At 44.2% G+C, this 19,427-nt stretch overlaps 1 protein-coding gene across 31 annotated transcripts in view; it reads right to left on the bottom strand.

The window, feature by feature from the left end:
* The window catches only part of LOC124040046 (neurexin-1a-like), a 77,262-nt gene that overhangs the window by 35,982 nt on the left and 21,853 nt on the right, over positions 1-19,427 (bottom strand). For 11 of the 31 annotated variants that reach the window (XM_046356775.1, XM_046356778.1, XM_046356780.1 and 8 more), the window contains 10 exons: positions 14,483-14,784; positions 13,732-13,776; positions 9,853-10,014; positions 8,114-8,185; positions 7,728-7,952; positions 7,426-7,573; positions 4,495-4,625; positions 4,090-4,274; positions 3,273-3,340; positions 1,629-1,832 (listed from right to left, as the gene is read on the bottom strand). In XM_046356775.1, the coding sequence (XP_046212731.1) occupies positions 1,629-1,832; positions 3,273-3,340; positions 4,090-4,274; positions 4,495-4,625; positions 7,426-7,573; positions 7,728-7,952; positions 8,114-8,185; positions 9,853-10,014; positions 13,732-13,776; positions 14,483-14,784 (1,542 nt within the window). The remainder of the gene's footprint in view (positions 1-1,628; positions 1,833-3,272; positions 3,341-4,089; positions 4,275-4,494; positions 4,626-7,425; positions 7,574-7,727; positions 7,953-8,113; positions 8,186-9,852; positions 10,015-13,731; positions 13,777-14,482; positions 14,785-19,427) is intronic. The other 20 variants (XM_046356777.1, XM_046356783.1, XM_046356784.1 and 17 more) reach the window with 2 other exon arrangements.

Raw genomic sequence — 19,427 nt, 5'->3', positions numbered from 1 at the left:
GAGGTCAGAGGTCATGGTTCCCATAATACCTCAGTGTGTTGGGTGTCGTCAACCACAGCAGAGACGCAGATGCTACAGCCAGAGACCAACACACACCCCTGCATGTGTGTGTGTGTGTGTGTGTGTGTGTGTGTGTGTGTGTGTGTGTGTGTGTGTGTGTGTGTGTGTGTGTGTGTGTGTGTGTGTGTGTGTGTGTGTGTGTGTGTGTGTGTGTGTGTGATCTTAGGGGTGCAGTGGTCATCTGGGAGTGAGCAGGGAACGCAGCCTCGGACCGTGAGGACCAACCCTCTGTTCAACAATACACAGACAGACAGACAGACAGACAGACAGACAGACAGACAGACAGACAGACAGACAGACAGACAGACAGACAGACAGACAGACAGACAGTACAGTACAGTACAGTACAGTACAGCACAATAGTGTGGATGTGAGTGTTTGTGTATGTGTAATATCAGATTTAGGTGTAAATGTATGTGTGCACCCTATTCTCAGATTATGTGTGTGTACTTAGGTTGACAGTGTCTGTGTGCATCTAGGCTAACAATATGTGTGTATGTGCTTTGATTAAAAGTGTGTGTATGTGTTTACCGAGGTTGACAGTATGGGTTAGTGTGTACCTAGGTTGACGGTATAGGTGTGTTTGTACCTAGGTTGACAGTGTAGGTGTGTTTGTACCTAGGTTGACAGTGTAGGTGTGTTTGTACCTAGGTTGACAGTGTATGTGTGTTTGTACCTAGGTTGGCAGTATGTGTGTGTGTACCTAGGTTGGCAGTATGTGTGTGTGTACCTAGGTTGACAGTGTATGTGTGTGTGTACCTAGGTTGACAGTGTAGGTGTGTTTGTATCTAGGCTGACAGTGTATGCGTGTTTGTACCTAGGTTGACAGTGTATGTGTGTGTGTACCTAGGTTGACAGTGTATGTGTGTGTGTACCTAGGTTGACAGTATGTGTGTGTGTACCTAGGTTGACAGTATGTGTGTGTGTACTTAGGTTGACAGTGTATATGTGTGTGTACCTAGGTTGACAGTGTATGTGTGTGTGTACCTAGGTTGACAGTATGTGTGTGTGTACCTAGGTTGATAGTGTATGTGTGTTTGTACCTAGGTTGACAGTATGTCTGTGTGTTTGTACCTAGGTTGACAGTATGTCTGTGTGTTTGTACCTAGGTTGACAGTATGTCTGTGTGTTTGTACCTAGGTTGACAGTATGTCTGTGTGTTTGTACCTAGGTTGACAGTATGTCTGTGTGTTTGTACCTAGGTTGACAGTATGTCTGTGTGTTTGTACCTAGGTTGACAGTATGTCTGTGTGTTTGTACCTAGGTTGACAGTATGTCTGTGTGTTTGTACCTAGGTTGACAGTATGTCTGTGTGTTTGTACCTAGGTTGACAGTATGTCTGTGTTTGTACCTAGGATGACAGTATGTCTGTGTGTTGGTACCTAGGTTGACAGTATGTCTGTGTGTTTGTACCTAGGTTGACAGTATGTCTGTGTGTTGGTACCTAGGTTGACAGTATGTCTGTGTGTTGGTACCTAGGTTGACAGTATGTCTGTGTGTTGGTACCTAGGTTGACAGTATGTCTGTGTGTTGGTACCTAGGTTGACAGTATGTCTGTGTGTTGGTACCTAGGTTGACAGTGAGACGGACACGGCCCCCATCCAGCTCCAGTCGGAGCGTGTCGGCTGAGTTCCGTGATGTTGTTGCCATGAGAACACCGTAGGCCCGCTGGGAGCGAAACCGTAGCGACACGTCCTCCGCCTCGGTGTGCATCGCTACGGGCAACTGGACCTTCATAAACTTACTACCATCATAGGACAGGATGGTCGCATCTAGAGGAGGGAAGGAAGCAAAAGAAGACATGAATATCTGCCAGTGACAAGAAAAGACAAGTCCAGACCAGCCCAGACCAGTCCAGATGACACCAAATCAAGCCAGTGTCTCCAGTTTGATTTAAATGCCAGAAAATAAATCAAATTTAAAGCTGCTTATTTTACATGAGACGGCTGAGAGAGAGATGGTTCTATCCTTTTTCTCTGTCTCTACCTTTCTCTGATCCTTCGTTCATCTCTCTCTAAGTCCTCTCTCTCTCCTCCTATCTCTGTTTCCATGGAAGACCGTTGGAGGCGAAAACCAGAGAACAGGAAGAGAGAGGCCTCATGAATACTAATGAGCTCAGTGTGTGTTTGTGTGTGTGTGTGAATGTGAATAAGGGAGTGAATTTCAGAGGGAACAGAGGAGGGTTCAGTAAAGCGAGGAAGGATAGAGCAAAGGAGAGATGGGGAGAAGGCGAGGGAGGAAGAGAGTGGAAGAGCGGGAGAAAAGCTTTTGGCTAAAATGCAAATGAATCCTCATTAACTGGAGGTTAGCCTGTTACATCACGATAACATAACTAACTAACACATACGAGTGCACATACCACACACACCTGAGTAATTTCTAAACAGCTGACTAATTGAAATGCTAAAATGGCACTTCAGCAGAGCACCTGACTGAGGAGGGGGGTAGAAAGAGGGAGATGGAGAAGGACAGATGATAATGAAGGCAATATGTCTGAACGTGTCCTTGTGACGACTGCTCTGGAATAAAACTGAAGAAACAAACAGATCTGAGAGAATATTGGGGACAAAGAGATAGAGAGAGAGATGAGGGAGATGGAGAGAGAGCGCGAGAGGTATAGAGAGAAAGAAAGAGGTAGAACCCGCAGGTAGGAGTAAACATGGCAAATCTCTCTCTCCATCTGTTTCTCCATCTGTCCATCCTTTAATCCACTGAACCACCAGTTACTGAGTCTCTCTCTCTCTCTCTCTCTCTCTCTCTCTCTCTCTCTCTCTCTCTCTCTCTCTCTCTCTCTCTCTCTCTCTCTCTCTCTCTCTCTCTCTCTCTCTCTCTCTCTCTCTCTCTCTCAGATCTGAGGTGTGTGTGTTTGTTAGACATTGGCAAGAAAATGAATTACCATGGTAACAGAATCAGCTGCTTCACCATGACAACATGCTCGCTCTCCTCCCTCTCTGAGTCATCTTTCTTTTCTCCATCTGTCTCTCTCTCTCTTCATCTTTCCCATAAATCTCTAAGGGATTCACTTCCATCACTCACTCAATCTACCTTCTTCCATCTCTCTCGGTCTGTCTCTTTTTATATGTTTTCTTGGTTCAGTGTGGCTGTTCAGGGGAAGTAACTATACAGTAGACAATGCTTTCATAAACCAGAGACTAAATAACACCACCTCCTTCCCCCTCTCTCCATCCCTCCGTCTCTCCCCATCCGCTCACCTCTCTCACAGGCCCGTCCCAGGTATCCGGTCCCAGAGCAGTCACACACGTATCTGTTCCAGCCCTCCCTGCAGAGGTAAGAGGTTAGGGTTAAAGGTCAAGTGTCAAGTCAAGGGTCATGCCAGAGTAGATCCGACTATAGACTACATACACTGGAATTCCTCAATTCACCCTTCACTAAAGCTTGTCCTAGGCGCTGTACTAGAGCTTGGTTAGCGACAGTTGTTATCCAATGGAGCGCTGCGATTGGTTGGCCAAAATTCTGGGGCGGGGGATTAGCGAAAGGTCCTATTGGTCGAGTTGGACGAGCATGGCACTTTCACCGCCAGGGTTGTTTTGATTTCCAGGGCCATCCATACGTAAAATATATGCACACATGACTGTAAGTCGAAATGGATAAAACCGTCTGCTAAATTAAATATATAAATTCAAGGTGCTTTATTGACAACGGGGCAGCAGGTAGTGGTTGGGCCAGTAAGCAAAAGGTCGCTGGTTCGAATACTTGAGCCGACAAGGTGTAAAATCTGTTGAGCAAGGCACTTAACCCTAATTACCCTCATTTGCTCCAGGGTCGCATACTACCATGTAAAACAACACATTTCACTGCACCTATCTGGTGTATGTGACTACAACAAAAATGCTGTTATCATTTTTTTTTTATACATTCGGTAAATATGTCTAGATAATATCTTCTTTCTGCCTAAAACTCAGTTAAAAGTGAAGGTAGTCCTTTAGAAACAGTCAGGCAGACGTCAAAATAGTACAGTAGACAGTAGACTTGACTTGAGTAAGTGGCGATGAAGTAGTACAGTAGTACCTGCAGGTGGCGCTGTGTTGGCAGGGGTTGGACAGACACTGTTTAGGAGGCTCTCTGGAGCAAGAGGGCTTAACCCCTACAGCCCTCTGAACCTCAGCCAGACGACGGATGTCCTTACTCTGACCGTCCACAAACAGGTCTCTGACGCAGCCGACATAGCCGTAGTTCAATAACGCTGTCCACACCTACAGAGAGGAGGAGAGACAGACAGATTACACACACGATACACTCAAGTATGCGAACATACACACACACACACACACACACACACACACACACACACACACACACACACACACACACACACACACACACACACACACACACACACACACACACACACACACACACACACACACACACACACACACACACACACACACACACACACACACACACACACACCTCAGTAGGGAAGATGAGTCCTTGGCGATCCTCTGGTAATCCTCCTAGGTACAAAGTATCATCCAGGTCTAGAATCTCACTGTCCCCTGGAGCTGTGTACGCTGTACGCTGTGAGTTCACTGAGATAGTACCTACACACACACGCACACACACACGCAAGCAGGTTAGGGTGAAGGGTGGTCAATGATTAGGGTGCACTGACTGTAAAGTTGAGAGTCTGGTAAATGGCTCAAATGTAAATGTTAAGAGACCTTTCCCCTCTGCCCCTCGCCAGACCGTCATTGTAAATAAAGGAATTGTTCTTAATTTACTTGCCTTGTGTAATGGAAAATACCAAGAAGGTTATGATGCCACTTACTACCCAGATAGCACATAACGTTCTGAGAACCATATGTTTCTTGGAGCTTGGTGAGAGCGTGGTTGTCCAACGATTATTTTGCATACAACCTTCCCACAACTTCCTGGGAACAGATGTAGACTAACAGTGAAATGCTTTACTCATGGGTCCTTTTTCAACAACGCAGAGTTAAAGATCATTGAAATAAAAATAATAGAAATAGTGACACAGGGAATAAATACACAGTGAATAACAATAATGAGTATTGCATTACATCCCAGTCGATGTGCAGGGGTACGGGGTAAATGAGGTAGCGATGTACATATATATATATATTTCATTTCAAATGTTGGACTGGTTTGACATTGGGAATGTTCTCGAATTGTTCCCGAGAACGTTACGAAACTAAATGTTCTTTTGTGGGAATTTCAGTACGTCAGCATGTTTCCTACAGGTTTCCTCCTGGCTCTATGAAATGTCACATTCTCAAATTGTTCGGAGAATGTTCAAGAAAACATTCCATAAAAACCACGAGAACATTTCAGAGAATTGTCCCCAACTGATCTTAATGAGTGCTTGTTTCCTTTGAAATGGGGTCTGTTGGAATAGAATAAAATGAAAAGCTTTGTATGCGTAAAAAAAAAAAACACGGCATGCTAGCTCCATCCTGGTGGCGCAGTGGACGAAATTCCATTTATAAAGAACAGAAGATTATTGGTTTGAATCTCACTGATGCCGTATCAAAGTAAAAAAGAAATGTGTTTGCATGATTAATGCCTAAGGAAATGAATTTATATGTGTCCTATCTGTGCTTGGAGTTAGCAGCTTTATTGCAAATCTTATTGAAACATTCAGTGAACGTTTTAAGGAAGTTATTGAAAAACCTCCAACTAGCCTATCATTTCCATTCTCATGGAGTTAATAAAACCTCCCAGGAAAACGTTCAAGGAACCAGAGTAAAACGTTCTCAGAACCTCCCTGCAGCCTAAAAATGAATGTTCCCAGAACAGGGTAAATGTTCACTTCTGTTCTCAGAACGTTTAAAAAACGGATTTACCGGTCAGGAAGTTTATGGATTCGTTCCCAGAACAAATCAAGACACAAAAAAACGTATGTTCCCACAACAAGCCATGAAATGTGCTTGCTGGGTAGTGACCTGGGGATAATTCCAACACACAATCGAATAAAAGAGAGAAATCTAAGAATACGTTTAGTCCATTTATTGTCCTTCTCTTCTTGTCATTGTCATAAACAAAAAGAGTAAGATAGGGTTAAAAATGGTGTATTGTTCCCAGGCAGACTAATTCCCACCCACACAATCACTTGGCAGCAAAATATAATCAATGAGGACAAACCGAGTGCTAAACAGGTACACTACATAAACATCTCATTCCAAAATCATGGGTATTAATATGGAGTTGGTCCCCCCCATTTGCTGCTATAACAGCCTCCGCTCTTCTGGGGAAGGCTTTCCACTAGATGTTGGAACATTGCTCCGGGGACTTGCTTCCATTCAGCCACGAGCATTAGTGAGGTCGGGCACTGATGTCGGGCGATTAGACCTGGCTCACAGTCGGCGTTCCAATTCATCCCAAAGGTGTTCAATGGAGTTGAGGTCAGGGCTCTGTGCACTTCGATTTGTGCACGGAGGCATTGTCATGCTGAAATAGGAAAGGGCCTTCCCTAAACTGTTGCCACAAAGTTGGAAGCACAGAATCATCTAGAATGTCATTGTATGCAGTAAGATTTCCCTTCACTGGAACTATCCCAAACCATAAAAAACAGCCCCAGACCATTATTCCTTCTCCACCAAACTTTACAGTTGGCACTATGCATTGGGGCAGGTAGCGTTCTCCTGACATCCACCAAACCCAGATTCGTCCGTCGGACTGCCAGATGGTGAAGCGTGATTCATCACTCCAGAGAACGCTTTTCCACTGCTCCAGAGTCCAATGGCGGCGAGCTTTACACCCCTCCAGCCGACGTTTGGTATTGTGCATGGTGATCTTAGGCTTGTGTGCGGCTGCTAGGCAATGGATACCTATTTCACGAATCTCCCGAAAAACAGTTATTGTGCTGATGTTGCTTCCAGAGGCAGTTTGGAACTCGGTAGTGAGTGTTGCAACCGAGGAATTTTCTTAAGCAATGCACGAATCAGCACTCTACCGGTGCCATTACTGTTAGCTTGTGCGGCCTACCACTTTGCAGTTGAGCCGCTGTTGATCCTAGATGTTTCCACTTCACAATAACAGCACAGTTGACCGGGGCAGCTCCAGCAGGGCAGAAGTTTGACAAACTGTCTTGTTGGAAAGGTTGCATCTTGTGATCCACGTTGAAAGTCACAGTTTGCCAATGTTTGTCTATGGAGATCGCGTGGCTGTGTGCTCGATTTTTATACACCTGTCAGCAACGGGTGTGGCTGAAATAGCCCGAAACAACACATTTTGAAGGGGTGTCCACATACTTTTCTATATATAGTGTAAGTACAGGTAGACACAGTATAGGGATGAAATAAATATAACACAAAACATAATAAACGGCACCTAGACCTGGTTACATAAAATCAGTCAGTCATCAATCAATCAATCAGATACCTGAGCGCCCGTCCCTCTGGAAGTCGACATGGTACCACTCCCCATCATTGACCTTCCTGTCGATGGCCTTGGTCTTGGTGGTTCCTGAGCCCATGTCCAGCAGCAAATACAGGTGACCATCCAGCATCTCGATGGCAAAGAAATCCACCTGCAACAGTAACGGCAACAATAGAAAAAAAACAGTACAACATGAACATCAACACCAACAAAAAGTATAAACATCAATATAATATGAATGTGTGTGTGTGTGTGTGTGTGTGTGCGAGGGTCGGTGCGAGCTTAATGTGTGTGTGTGTCCTTACCTTTAGGGTGGGGGGTGTGCGGGGGTCTTTGCGCTGCTGCTGTCGTGGTTTCCCGTGGCTGAAGAGCATCAGTCCGTTGGGTTCTGTCGTTCTGAAGTCAAAGGAGATTGACCCCGCCTTCTTGGCGCTCCACTTGCTTAATGCCACAAACGACTCTGGGGTGTCAAAGGTCACAGGATCGAGGGTCGCCACACTCTCACACTTAAACGCCACCATACCGCTCACCTGATGGATGGGGAAGTGCATTTAAAGTGCAACACATTTTTACATCAAATAGACACAATAAAATAAAGTGAAACAGCGAGGAATAGAGCTGTGCAGCAATAGACTACTGAAGGTTTAGGATGTGATTTGAGACCAGTGAATAAGAAACTACGGCGTCTTACCTTCATCTTAGCATCTCCCTGCTTAGCCAGCCGAGACAGCTCCAACCGTACATCATTGTTCTTATACACCACCTAGAGGTCAGGGTTGAGGGGTCAGGGCAAGGGTCATGGGTAAGAAGTTAAGAGAAGAGAGCAATCAATAGTCTGGTATATCCCTCTCCTTGTCTCTTCTCCTTCAGTCACAATGTTCAGAGCTAGCTGGACAGAAGAAGCGAAACCTCAGGTAGCTCTGTCATGTTGCTTCCTCCAAACTTGTGTTGTCATACCAGTCTAGATAAAAGAGAGGAGACGAGGAGAGGAGACGAGGAAGAACTTATGAGGTGCAGTGCAAAAGGCTTCAGTTCATTAGGGTTCAATATAGAACTGCTTTCTCTCTCCATCTTTGTCTCCAAGTGTGTGAGCAGCATTTTCATGGCTGCAATGTCACTCACACACACAAACATTCTGCTTTCATACATCAGACCTTTGTCTGTAAACTCAGCTAAACGCATCACTGAAATACCCTTTTATATATGTGTGTGTGTGTGTGTGTGTGTGTGTGTGTGTGTGTGTGTGTGTGTGTGTGTGTGTGTGTGTGTGTGTGTGTGTGTGTGTGTGTGTGTGTGTGTGTGTGTGTGTGTGTGTGTGTGTGTGAGAGAGGTAGAGAAAGAATGTGTTTATGTGTATATATGTGTGTGTATGTGCATGGGTTTGGGTGTTGGTGTGCATGAAATGTTGTACAGGGCTGATGATCAGTCATGCGAGTGTGTTCAGTCGTACATCTTAATTATTTCCCATGGATTAGCATATGATCAAATTAGATATGTAAATGTGTCTCTGACAGCAGCCTGCCTACAACACTATCGGTTCCAATCAACCACACGCACGCGTTATGTTCTTCTATCCTCTTCTAACCCTAATCTTAACTCCTAACCCTAACCCCTTACCCTTGCCCTAATTCTAACCATAACCCTAATGCTAACCCTAAACCTAACCCCTGAGCTTAAAATAGCCTTTCTCCTCATGAGGATGTGGGAAATGTCCTCACTAGGGAGCATTGTCCTTGTTTTACTATTGTTGTGGTGAACTGTGGGGATTTTAGGTCCCCACAATAGAAGAACGAACCCCTCACACACACACACACACACACACACACACACACACACACACACACACACACACACACACACACACACACACACACACACACACACACACACACACACACACACACACACACACACACACACACACACACACACACACACACACTAATAATACTGATATCACTCTGTTGGCACATCATCTGTCAGTTTGTTTGTGAGTTTTTATGTGTCTGTTTATTTGTGTTTGTGCACATGCATTTTTGTGCATATGTCCGTGTTTATGTGTGCATGTGTGTGTGCGCTGTTGGCCCTTTTTTGGAGCAGAGCGGATAGGGTCTAGGTGGCAGAGCTAATTAGCATGTTAGCGCTTAGCGCTGCATCTGCTCCCTCAGCAACACTCATCGCTGATTCTCTCTGATGCTGCAGCCTGCACAAGGGAGGATGGTGTGTGTGTGCCTCTGCCAAATGTGTGTGTGTGTGTGTGTATCTCTCTGTCCCTTACTACTGTATACAGTATGAGATCATGAGTGTGTAGATAAGCCTGTCGGCCTAGCTCTGTATATGAAGGATATTTGCATATGTAGATGTGTGTATTCATGTGTATGCTGTGTAGATGTGTACAAGTGTGTTAGTGTGCATGTGTGTGCTCCCCACCTCTTTGAGGCAACCCATGAAGTTGTTGCTAACAGGAGATCCAGGGAGGTCGGCAGTACTGGGACTTCCTCCCACGTAGAAGAAATCGTCTGAGCCCAACATGGTGTAGTCTTCCTGGGTGTAGCCCGTAGTGGTCAGAATGCCGTCCACAGAGATGGTCACCTATGCAACAAAGCACAGGGAAAGGACACGCTATACTCACACCAAATGCAGCGCTACGCGCTAGCCAGCCGAATTGGTCTGCCCCTTTCTGGCTTGGTAGGGTCTGGGGAGGTGGTCTGGTCTTGGCTGTGGTTGGTTGGTCAGTGGATTGGTTGGTCAGCTGGATTGTATTGGTTGGTCAGTTGTTTGGGACTGGTCTGTTATTTCATTGGTCTAGCTGTGTTTGGTTTGTGTGATTTGATTGGTCTAACTGTGTTTATTCTGTGATGTCATTGGTTTAGCGGTGTTTGGACATGTTTCCTGTCTGTGTCATGAGGTGGTTTGGGCTCGTTAGAGTTTTATGGAACCAATTCCGTTCTCAGGGCAGATCTGTCATAGAGGTAGAACAAATGCAAATCTGAGTCCAAGTCTGTGTCCTTTATACTCAAGCTGTAGTCGAGTTACAATTCCCTTGTTAGTGCTAGAGGCTGCGGTCCAAAAAACTTTCAAGATAAGTTTATAATTTAAAATATTTTGCTAATACTGTAGCTACCTAACATTTGCTGTTGTAGCTAAGATGTTGTACTGGAAATACATGTAATAATAGGGAGGGACTTTACCTGACAAAGTCACAAGTCTTTGAACTTGGGTCCAAGTTCAAGTCAACAATGGCCAAGTCCGAGTCAAGCTCCAAGTCCTGGACTTGATTATTACATAAAACTGCCCTAAAAGCATTTTACTCATTTGTGCTTGAAGTCATTTGCCCTCAGGGCATCATGGACAAGATGCTATGCATATAAATTCTGCCCTGGGGGTGATCTTCACCCATACATTTATTTCCTTTATTTTGCATCTTAACAGTCAGTTCCAATATTTAGTTACATGGTAGCTATCTATGGTCATTATTTTGCCATCTATGGTATTAGCTTAGCATTGCTTGCCCCCTTGTTAAAATTAGCTGACTAATAGGCAATTTATATTTCTTGCATTGCATGGAGGAAATGTGGAACTCCCCATTTCATCCACAGACAATGGTGGGTTGACGAATTGGGGGAAGTGTTTCTTGTAGATTCATTGCCTCAATTCTGTATCTCCACTCTGAACAACGCAAAAAGCATGACTTCTCTGCTGTTCTGCCTAAATATCACCATGAGCACAAGGCAAGAGAGTAGGTGTTGGGCTTAAGCAACAACCCTTTATACCATATACCAGGGTAATTTGAAATAACGACAGTACGATTTTCAATACCGTTGCGGGTACCCCAGCCTTGACGTGGCTGCGGGAGTGTGTGCTACACTGGTGCTTAAAACTATAAGTATACCTTTAAGAAAACTAAGATGTGTCAAATAAATTATGTTCAGCTCAGGTATCCAGCTTTGCTTTTGGTTTGCTAACTTGCTAGCTAAGTGGCTAGATATCAAGAACAAGCTTCTTGGTTACAGCAGAGACATTCTAGCCTGACTACCAGTCTCTTTAGCGAACATTCCACTCCTTGCCATTTCCAAAGAGACTGGCCTTTCTGCAATTTTCAAATATGAACATTCATTAATGAGCTCGAGGAGAATAGAGGAGTTGATCCTAATCCTAATTGATAGCTCTCACAGCTATCCTCCAATCACAATGATTATCCAAATATTGGTCACTTTATTCTCCATGGAACACGGCTGCTAAGCAACCGTTTTCTGTTTGTCCAGATGAAACTAGTCTGTCAAAAGTAGCTCGCTCAAGTCTAAATCCTCAAACTAAATATATAGGCTACTGAAATTACAACCACAAAACCTATTTGCTTTGATTTTAAGCTTCTAAATACAACAACTTGCCTAGCTAACAGCTAAATGTTTGTTTTTTTATTTTGTTATAATTTGTATTTACATTTTCGAGGCTCGGGATGCTGTCATGGAAAATATTCATGTTATTTCAAACAACCAAAGAGCAACTCCGTCGTTAATCCAGCTACATATATACGTTGAGATTGCTGAAAGGCCAGTATCTTTGGCAATGACATGGAGTGGCAAGGAGTGGAATGTTAGCTAAAAAGACTGGTACCCAGATTAGAGGCATTCAATCCACTCCTGGATCAAGATCCCCGTTGCACTAAATTGTAAATAAAAAAGTGTGTATAGTGTGTGCACTTATGGTAATAGCAAATACTCTATAAAAAAAAGTTTGTGTCGTGTGTGCACTTATGGTAATAGCAAATAGCAAAAATAGATATGATACAGAAACTGAATGACGGTATGAAAATCTGGATACCATCCAACCCTAGTGGGTGGATTGAGCTCAACGGGATGGCGGAATTTGCCCCAAATCAATGTCCCCCATTGTGCATTAGGGAATCTAGTCACCCAACATATGTTATTTTCAATCATTTTCAGGCTCCAGTTCAAGCAGTAATAAGATATGTGTCGAGTTTTAACTTCTTATGGCAACGTTGATGCTAAAGAGAAGCAGCACTCAGTCTTCTTTGTCAGTGAATCCACAACACCTCTTGACCTTTTTGCCACAACCAATTGTAAATGATCTGCCATGAGTACAACCAAATGATGAACATTGGTTCTATAAAACGCAAACAAGCTTGTTGTTGATTAGCAACAATGGCTAACCCACTGGGTAGTTTTAGAGTAACATGTGTACTGTAGCTAGCTCAGGCTATAGCTAGCATTAGCATTAGTATCTAGCCAGGATTACCGTCGCTATAGGTAGCATTAACATCAGTAGCTAACCAGGACTACCCTGACCATATAGCACTAGCATCAGTAACTAACAAGGATTGCCCTGAATATATAGCATTTGCATCAGTAGCTAACCAGGACTACCCTGACTATATAGCACTAGTATTAGTAGCTAACAAGGATTACCCTGACTATATAGCATTAGCATCAGTAGCTAACCAGGTAAATCAGGCAAGTGTTAGTAAGGCCTCAACAGAGGCTCAACAGCCACAGTGGTTAGTGTGTTAGTTAGCGTGCAGCTGTTAGTGTTAGCTAGTAGTTAGTAGTCAGTTCCAGGTTAGTAGAATAGTAGTTTGTAGTGTGTTAGTAAATGGTGTCATTGCGGTTAGTTGTGTTGAGTTTAGTGATAAACAAGATGTTAGTAGTGATGATGGTGTTGGGGGTTACAGTGTGTGAGCGGGTAGGGGTGATGGGTTAGATTGTGGGTGCGTATGTGAGTGTGTGGAGTGGGGAGTTAGTCAGATCAGCAGGTCTGAATGATGTGACACACATACTGACTCACACACGGACACGCAGAGCGTTAGATGTGTTAGTCATGTCATTCCACACACATGCAGCCTCCTCTCTCAGCATGCAGTCAACAGCAGGAGGAAGACAGGAACGGGAAAACGAATGACAACAGCAGGATGGACAGCACACAGAGGAGGAATGGAAAGAGATTAGGATTTTAAAACAGTGGGGGGGGGGGGGGGGGTTGGCCTTTCTCTGTGTCTAATGGACCAATCAGAGAGCCACGAAGTTGTACCATGCATGGGGAGCGGCCAGTCGCGTGCAAGTGAGGGATGAGCCAATCAGGACACGCCTACATATCAACCACAGGGAGATGGGGTGAATGTTGGACAAAGGTCAAAGGAAAGGTAGAAAAAAATAATGTGGCTCGGAGGGGAGTGATAAGCGTAGAGTACCAACCGCCGTCATCCTGTCCTAGTATAGTTTTAGTTGTTCTACGGCTCAGAAAAAGAAAATAGACAAACCCAAACTAAGAAACAATTAGAATGGTATCTACCGAACAATGGAGTTTGTTTACCATAGCGTGTCCAATGCCTGAGTGCTTTGTGGGAGACGGGGAGAAAGGAAAGCAAAAAGTGTGAACAGAACAACTTCCAGAAAAGAAAAGAAAGGTAGAAGGCCAGTGGAGGTTAGAGAGGAGTGGAGAAGGCAACAGGTTAGTAGTATGACACATTCCATGGATGGAGGTTAGTTAGTATTACTAGCAGGTTAGTAAGTACAGTTAGTAGTTAGTAGTTGGTACACACACACAGGCAAACAGCAGAAGACTACAGTTAGCAGCACCATTGTACCCCCAGCCTTGACGCTAATGACACACGCAAGTGCACACACACACACACACACACACACACACACACACACACACACACACACACACACACACACACACACACACACACACACACACACACACACACACACACACACACACACACACACACACACACACACACACACACACACACACACACACACGCATACATACTGTACATACATACAGTGAGTTTAGCAAAGATATGCCCTCTTTCATTCTCTCTCTCTCTCTCTCTCTCTCTCTCTCTCTCTCTCTCTCTCTCTCTCTCTCTCTCTCTCTCTCTCTCTCTCTCTCTCTCTCTCTCTCACACACACCTCTTTCTCTCAGCCTGTCTTTCCCTCTCACCCTCTTTATCCCTTTCTCTATAACCCCCTCTCCCTTCCCCTCTCCCCCTTCCTTCCCACATCCCCCTCCCCTGCTGTTGCCAGGTTACCTGTCTCAGGTTGCGCGTGACCTTGACATCGTGCCATGCGTTATCGTTAAACTTCCCGTTAACCGGCTCCACCAGGGCCTCGAAAGCCCCGGACCCCAGGTTGATGACCAGTGACACGGCTCCGTTCTTTAAGGCCAGGTTGACGTAGTCAGCCGACTTTCCTGTGTGGAGCATCAGGCCGTTCCTCTGCAGGGTCTTAAAGCTCAGGGTGATCTCATCGCTGGAGGACTGGATGGGGCTGGGAGACAGGTCATAGCAGAAATACTCTGATCCCTTAAATGTTGCTAAGTAGTCCTCACGGGCTGGAGGGAGGGAGGGAGGGAGGGAGGTAGGGAGGATTGGGAGAGAAGTGGGGAGAAAGAGAAACAGAAAACATTCCATGTTTGTTTTTAATGTGTAATAATATTTATAATATGATATCAAGAGCCCCATTTTGAATGTGTGAACAGCAATGTTAGTGAAAAACGGAAACCTAATAACCGGAGGCATTTCTATATCTAATTCTTTGGTTGCTCATCCAGTAGTCTGGAATGAGTTGACTGCATCGTTCATGAGTGAGTTGACATTGAACCATATGGATCTGTCGTGATACTTCACTTTCTGATGAATTCAGCAGTCAGTATGCATTCAATAGTCATTTGGCCTCCCGAGTGGTGCAGCGGTCTAAGGCACTGCATCACAGTGCTAGAGGCATCACTGCAGACCCTGGTTCGATCCCAGGCTGTATCACAACCGGCCGTGTTTGTGATTCCCATAGGGCAGTGCACAATTGGCCCAGCGTCTTCCGGGTTAGGGGAGGGTTTGGCCGGGGTAGACCGCCATTGAAAATAAGATTTTTTTCTTAATTAACAGACTTTCCTAGTTAAATAAAGGATAAATCAAAAATGTAATAAATAAAAAATGAAATCCGTTATCTTGTTAACAGAGGAATGCTGTGTCGTTTGAAGTGATGTGTTCTTAAGCACCTATCAGCAACTAGCCATGCCAGCCCAGTAGCGCAGACAACCAGAACAGCCAACCACAGCTCAGACAGCTTCAAGCCAATATAGCTACTTACCATGTCCACCTTTACTGACTCTCAAGGACACTAGACTATCTCATTGTATATCATACACATACACACACATGCAGGCAGACACACATGCACACACAACCACACACAGACACACCGGGAAGAGATGAGTGAGGCAACATTATCTATCTTTCTTTCACACCAATTCCCCTCTCCGAGTCATCCTTCCCCACTTCCTTTATCACTCTCTCTGTTATCTCTCACACCTCCCTCCTCTCCTGTCCTCCTTCCAGCAGTATCTAAGGCAACCCCCTGAGCCTCTGGCACTGGCAGCATCCTCTACACGTCACCACTGACTACAATAGAATGTAACGATCTCCAATGTAACACAATACAATAAAATGTAGCGATAAGAATATCATTTAACATTCTTACATAGAATATCATTTAACATTCTTATATCGAATATAATTTAATTTAACATTCTTATATAGAATATAATTTAATTTAACATTCTTATATAGAATATAATTTAGCATAATAGAATCAATTGTATGCCAGTATGTGTGCCAGGATGTAAGTGGGAACAGAAAGGTCTTTGCCAGCATGTCATCATGGGTGTGACCGTGTTTTGGGTATAATTACCTCCCTCACCGAGTGTGTGTGTGTGTAAATATTGGTGTATTTGAGTCAGGAAAGCTATTACCAACTCAGAGCCTGCAGCGAGTCTTTACCGTGGAGGGAGAGCGAGAATGAGCAGGAAACACGCACGCACACACAAATGACAGGGCTGAGTGTGAGAGGAGACAATTTCTCACAATGAAGAAATCACCCACCCTTCCACCACCATTCTAGATCTAATTTACAGTCACGCCATTCGATTTCAGGCAACCATTCTGCCATTTTGGCTCTTATTTACAGTCATGTCATTAGATCAGACAGCAGGACATAAAACATCTCGACATCGATCTGTGGGCCAGTTCACGATTCTATCACACACGTACACACACATACACAAACACACACACCCACTGCAGCTGATGTGGTGGCTCTTTTCTCTCCTTCTCAGCCTCTCACATAGTCATTTGCCATTTCCATGGTAACCCTGTGCAATAGGGCTACAGCTGTGTGCGTGTGTGCGTGCGTGTGTTTGTGAGAGAGGGTGATTGAGTGAACAGTACATTATCAGGGACAGCTGTACTGAATCAAAATGGCGGATAGAGAAACAGCAGGCTGACAACACTACCTGAGAGGGCGAGAGAGCGAGAGAGAGAGACATATGCTGGTGTATCTAAATCCACAGTAGTAGTCCTGTAGTCGTGGAGATAACACGCTGCACCTCATTTCAGCTAACCATGCACTTATTCTATCAGCTCCTTCCAGCCTGAGCACACACATGAATGAGCACACATACTGCATATACACACAAGTCTACACGTCGTACTTACACCATGTGTACATACTAGCACACGCATTTGTTGAGCCACTCGGCCACACATACAAATGGATGTCGAGCTCTAGAATGTATGCTAACCACAGGAGGCTAGTGAGGGGAGGACGGCTTATAATAATGACTGAATGGAATGGTATCAAACACAAGGAAACCATGTGTTCGATACCATTCCATTTATTCCATTCCAGCCATTACAATGAGCCTGTCCTCCCCAACTAATGTGCCACCAGCCGCCTGTGATGCTAATGTATGCTAATACATGCAGACTCCAGATATTAACCTTCAGTCTGGTACATAGAGCCAAGTTACACCCTAAACCCTTTACACTTATATCCCTTAACACGTACACCATAGAGCCTAGTTACACCCTAAACCCTTTACACTTATATCCCTTAACACGTACACCATAGAGCCAAGTTACACCCTAAACCCTTTACACTTATATCCCTTAACACGTACACCATAGAGCCTAGTTGCCTGACGATTCACCCTGAATGTATTTCCACTGCTCTCTTGATAGCTACATACACTCAGTCTGAAAAAGTCATCCTAGAAGTCGTTTGTTTGACTTCAAAATGAGGGGCATTGTGTAAAACAAATTCATCAGTGATTGGATGGTCTCTAATATATCTAACTAATCAGAGTATCAAAGTTGATGGAATCTTCATGAAGGGAGGCCCAACCCATCGGTTTCTGGGACCAATCAGAATGGTAAGACTGTGTTCACATTCTAGAAATTGTTGGAGAGGGCGGCAAATCCAGACTCATCGTGGAGACGAAACATCAGTTAGCCGGAGCGATGTGGATGGGTAGCCAAGCAAATCGACTCTTAAAAAAAAGATATATACACTACCGGTCAAAAGTTTTAGAACACCTACTCATTCAAGGATTTGTCTTTATTTTTACTGTTTTCTACAAAACTATCAAATAACACATATGGAATTGTGTAGTAACCAAAAAATGAAAATAGATTTTCTATTTGAGATTCTTCAAATAGCTACCCTTTGCCTTAATTACAGCTTTGCACACTCTTGGCAATCTTCATGAGGTAGTCACCTGGAATTAATTTCAATTAACAGGTGTGCCTAATTAAAACAGGTGTGCTTAATTAACAGGTGTGCCTAATTAAAAGTTAATTTGTGGAATTTCTTTCCTTCTTAATGCGTTTGAGCCAATCAGTTGTGTTGTGACAAGGTAGGGTGGGTATACAGAAGATAGCCCTATTTGGTAAAAGACCAAGTCCATATTATGGCAAGAACAGCTCAAATAAGCAAAGAGAAACTACAGTCCATCATTATTTTAAGACATGAAGGTCCGTCAATACGGAACAGTTCTTCAAGTGCAGTCGCAAAAACCATCAAGCGCTATGATGAAACTGGCTCTCATGAGGACCGCTACAGGAATGGAAGACCCAGAGTTACCTCTGCTGCAGAGGATACGTTCATTGGGGCGGCAGGGTAACCTAGTGGTTAGAGCGTTGGACTAGTAACCGGAAGGTTGCAAGTTCAAATCCCCGAGCTGACAAGGTACAGGCCTCTGTTGTTCTGCCCCTGAACAGGCAGTTAACCCACTGTTCCTAGGCTGTCATTGAGAATAAGAATTTGTTCTTAACTGACTTGCCTAGTAAAATTAAATTAGAGTTACCAGCCTCAGAAATTGCAGTTCACTGTTGAAGACTGTTGGAAAAGCATTCCAGGTGAAGATGGTTGAGAGAATGCTAAGAGTGTGCAAAGCTGCCATTAAGGCAAAGGGTGGCTATTTGAAGAATCTCAAATGTATTTTGATTTGTTTAACACTTTTTTGGTTGCTACATGATTCCATGTGTTTTATTTAGTAGTTTTGATGCCTTCACTATTATTCTATTCTATTCTATTGCCATAGTAGTACGGCCTCCCTGGAACAAATTAGGGTTAAATGCCTTGCTCAAGGGCACATCAAAAGATGTTTCACATTGTCGTCTTGGTTATTCAAACCAGCGACCTTTCGGTTACTGGCCCAACACTTTAACCACTAGGCTACCTGCCACCCTGAAACTAAAACCCTTAAAATATATAGTGCACACTAGCTTCTAGCACTATTTAACACCTATAGACTGGTCTCTGTTACCTATAGCCTGGTTTCTCTTTACCCCTAGTCTGAAACCCCCTCTACCTCTCTCTCTCTCTCTCTCTCTCTCTCTCTCTCTCTCTCTCTCTCTCTCTCTCTCTCTCTCTCTCTCTCTCTCTCTCTCTCTCTCTCTCTCTCTCTCTCTCTCTCTCTCTCTCTCTCTCTCTCTCTCTGTTGCCATGACAATCTCTCCAGTTAGAGCCCAGTGTTTTGTCTTAAGCTAGATAAGATCAGTTTTATCCCAAGACTCTCTCACTCACACACACACGCACACGCAGGTCATTAAGAAATTATGATAAAGTCAGAAACAGCTTCGGAATGGGCATCAATAACAAAATGGGTTTATAATTAATGGTCTGGCTACTTCAGCTGGC

This window comes from Oncorhynchus gorbuscha, linkage group LG07, assembly GCF_021184085.1.
Source record: "Oncorhynchus gorbuscha isolate QuinsamMale2020 ecotype Even-year linkage group LG07, OgorEven_v1.0, whole genome shotgun sequence".
NCBI classification, from domain to species: domain Eukaryota; kingdom Metazoa; phylum Chordata; class Actinopteri; order Salmoniformes; family Salmonidae; genus Oncorhynchus; species Oncorhynchus gorbuscha.
Note: the sequence above shows the minus strand (reverse complement) of the source record. Positions and strands in the feature narration are given on the sequence as shown.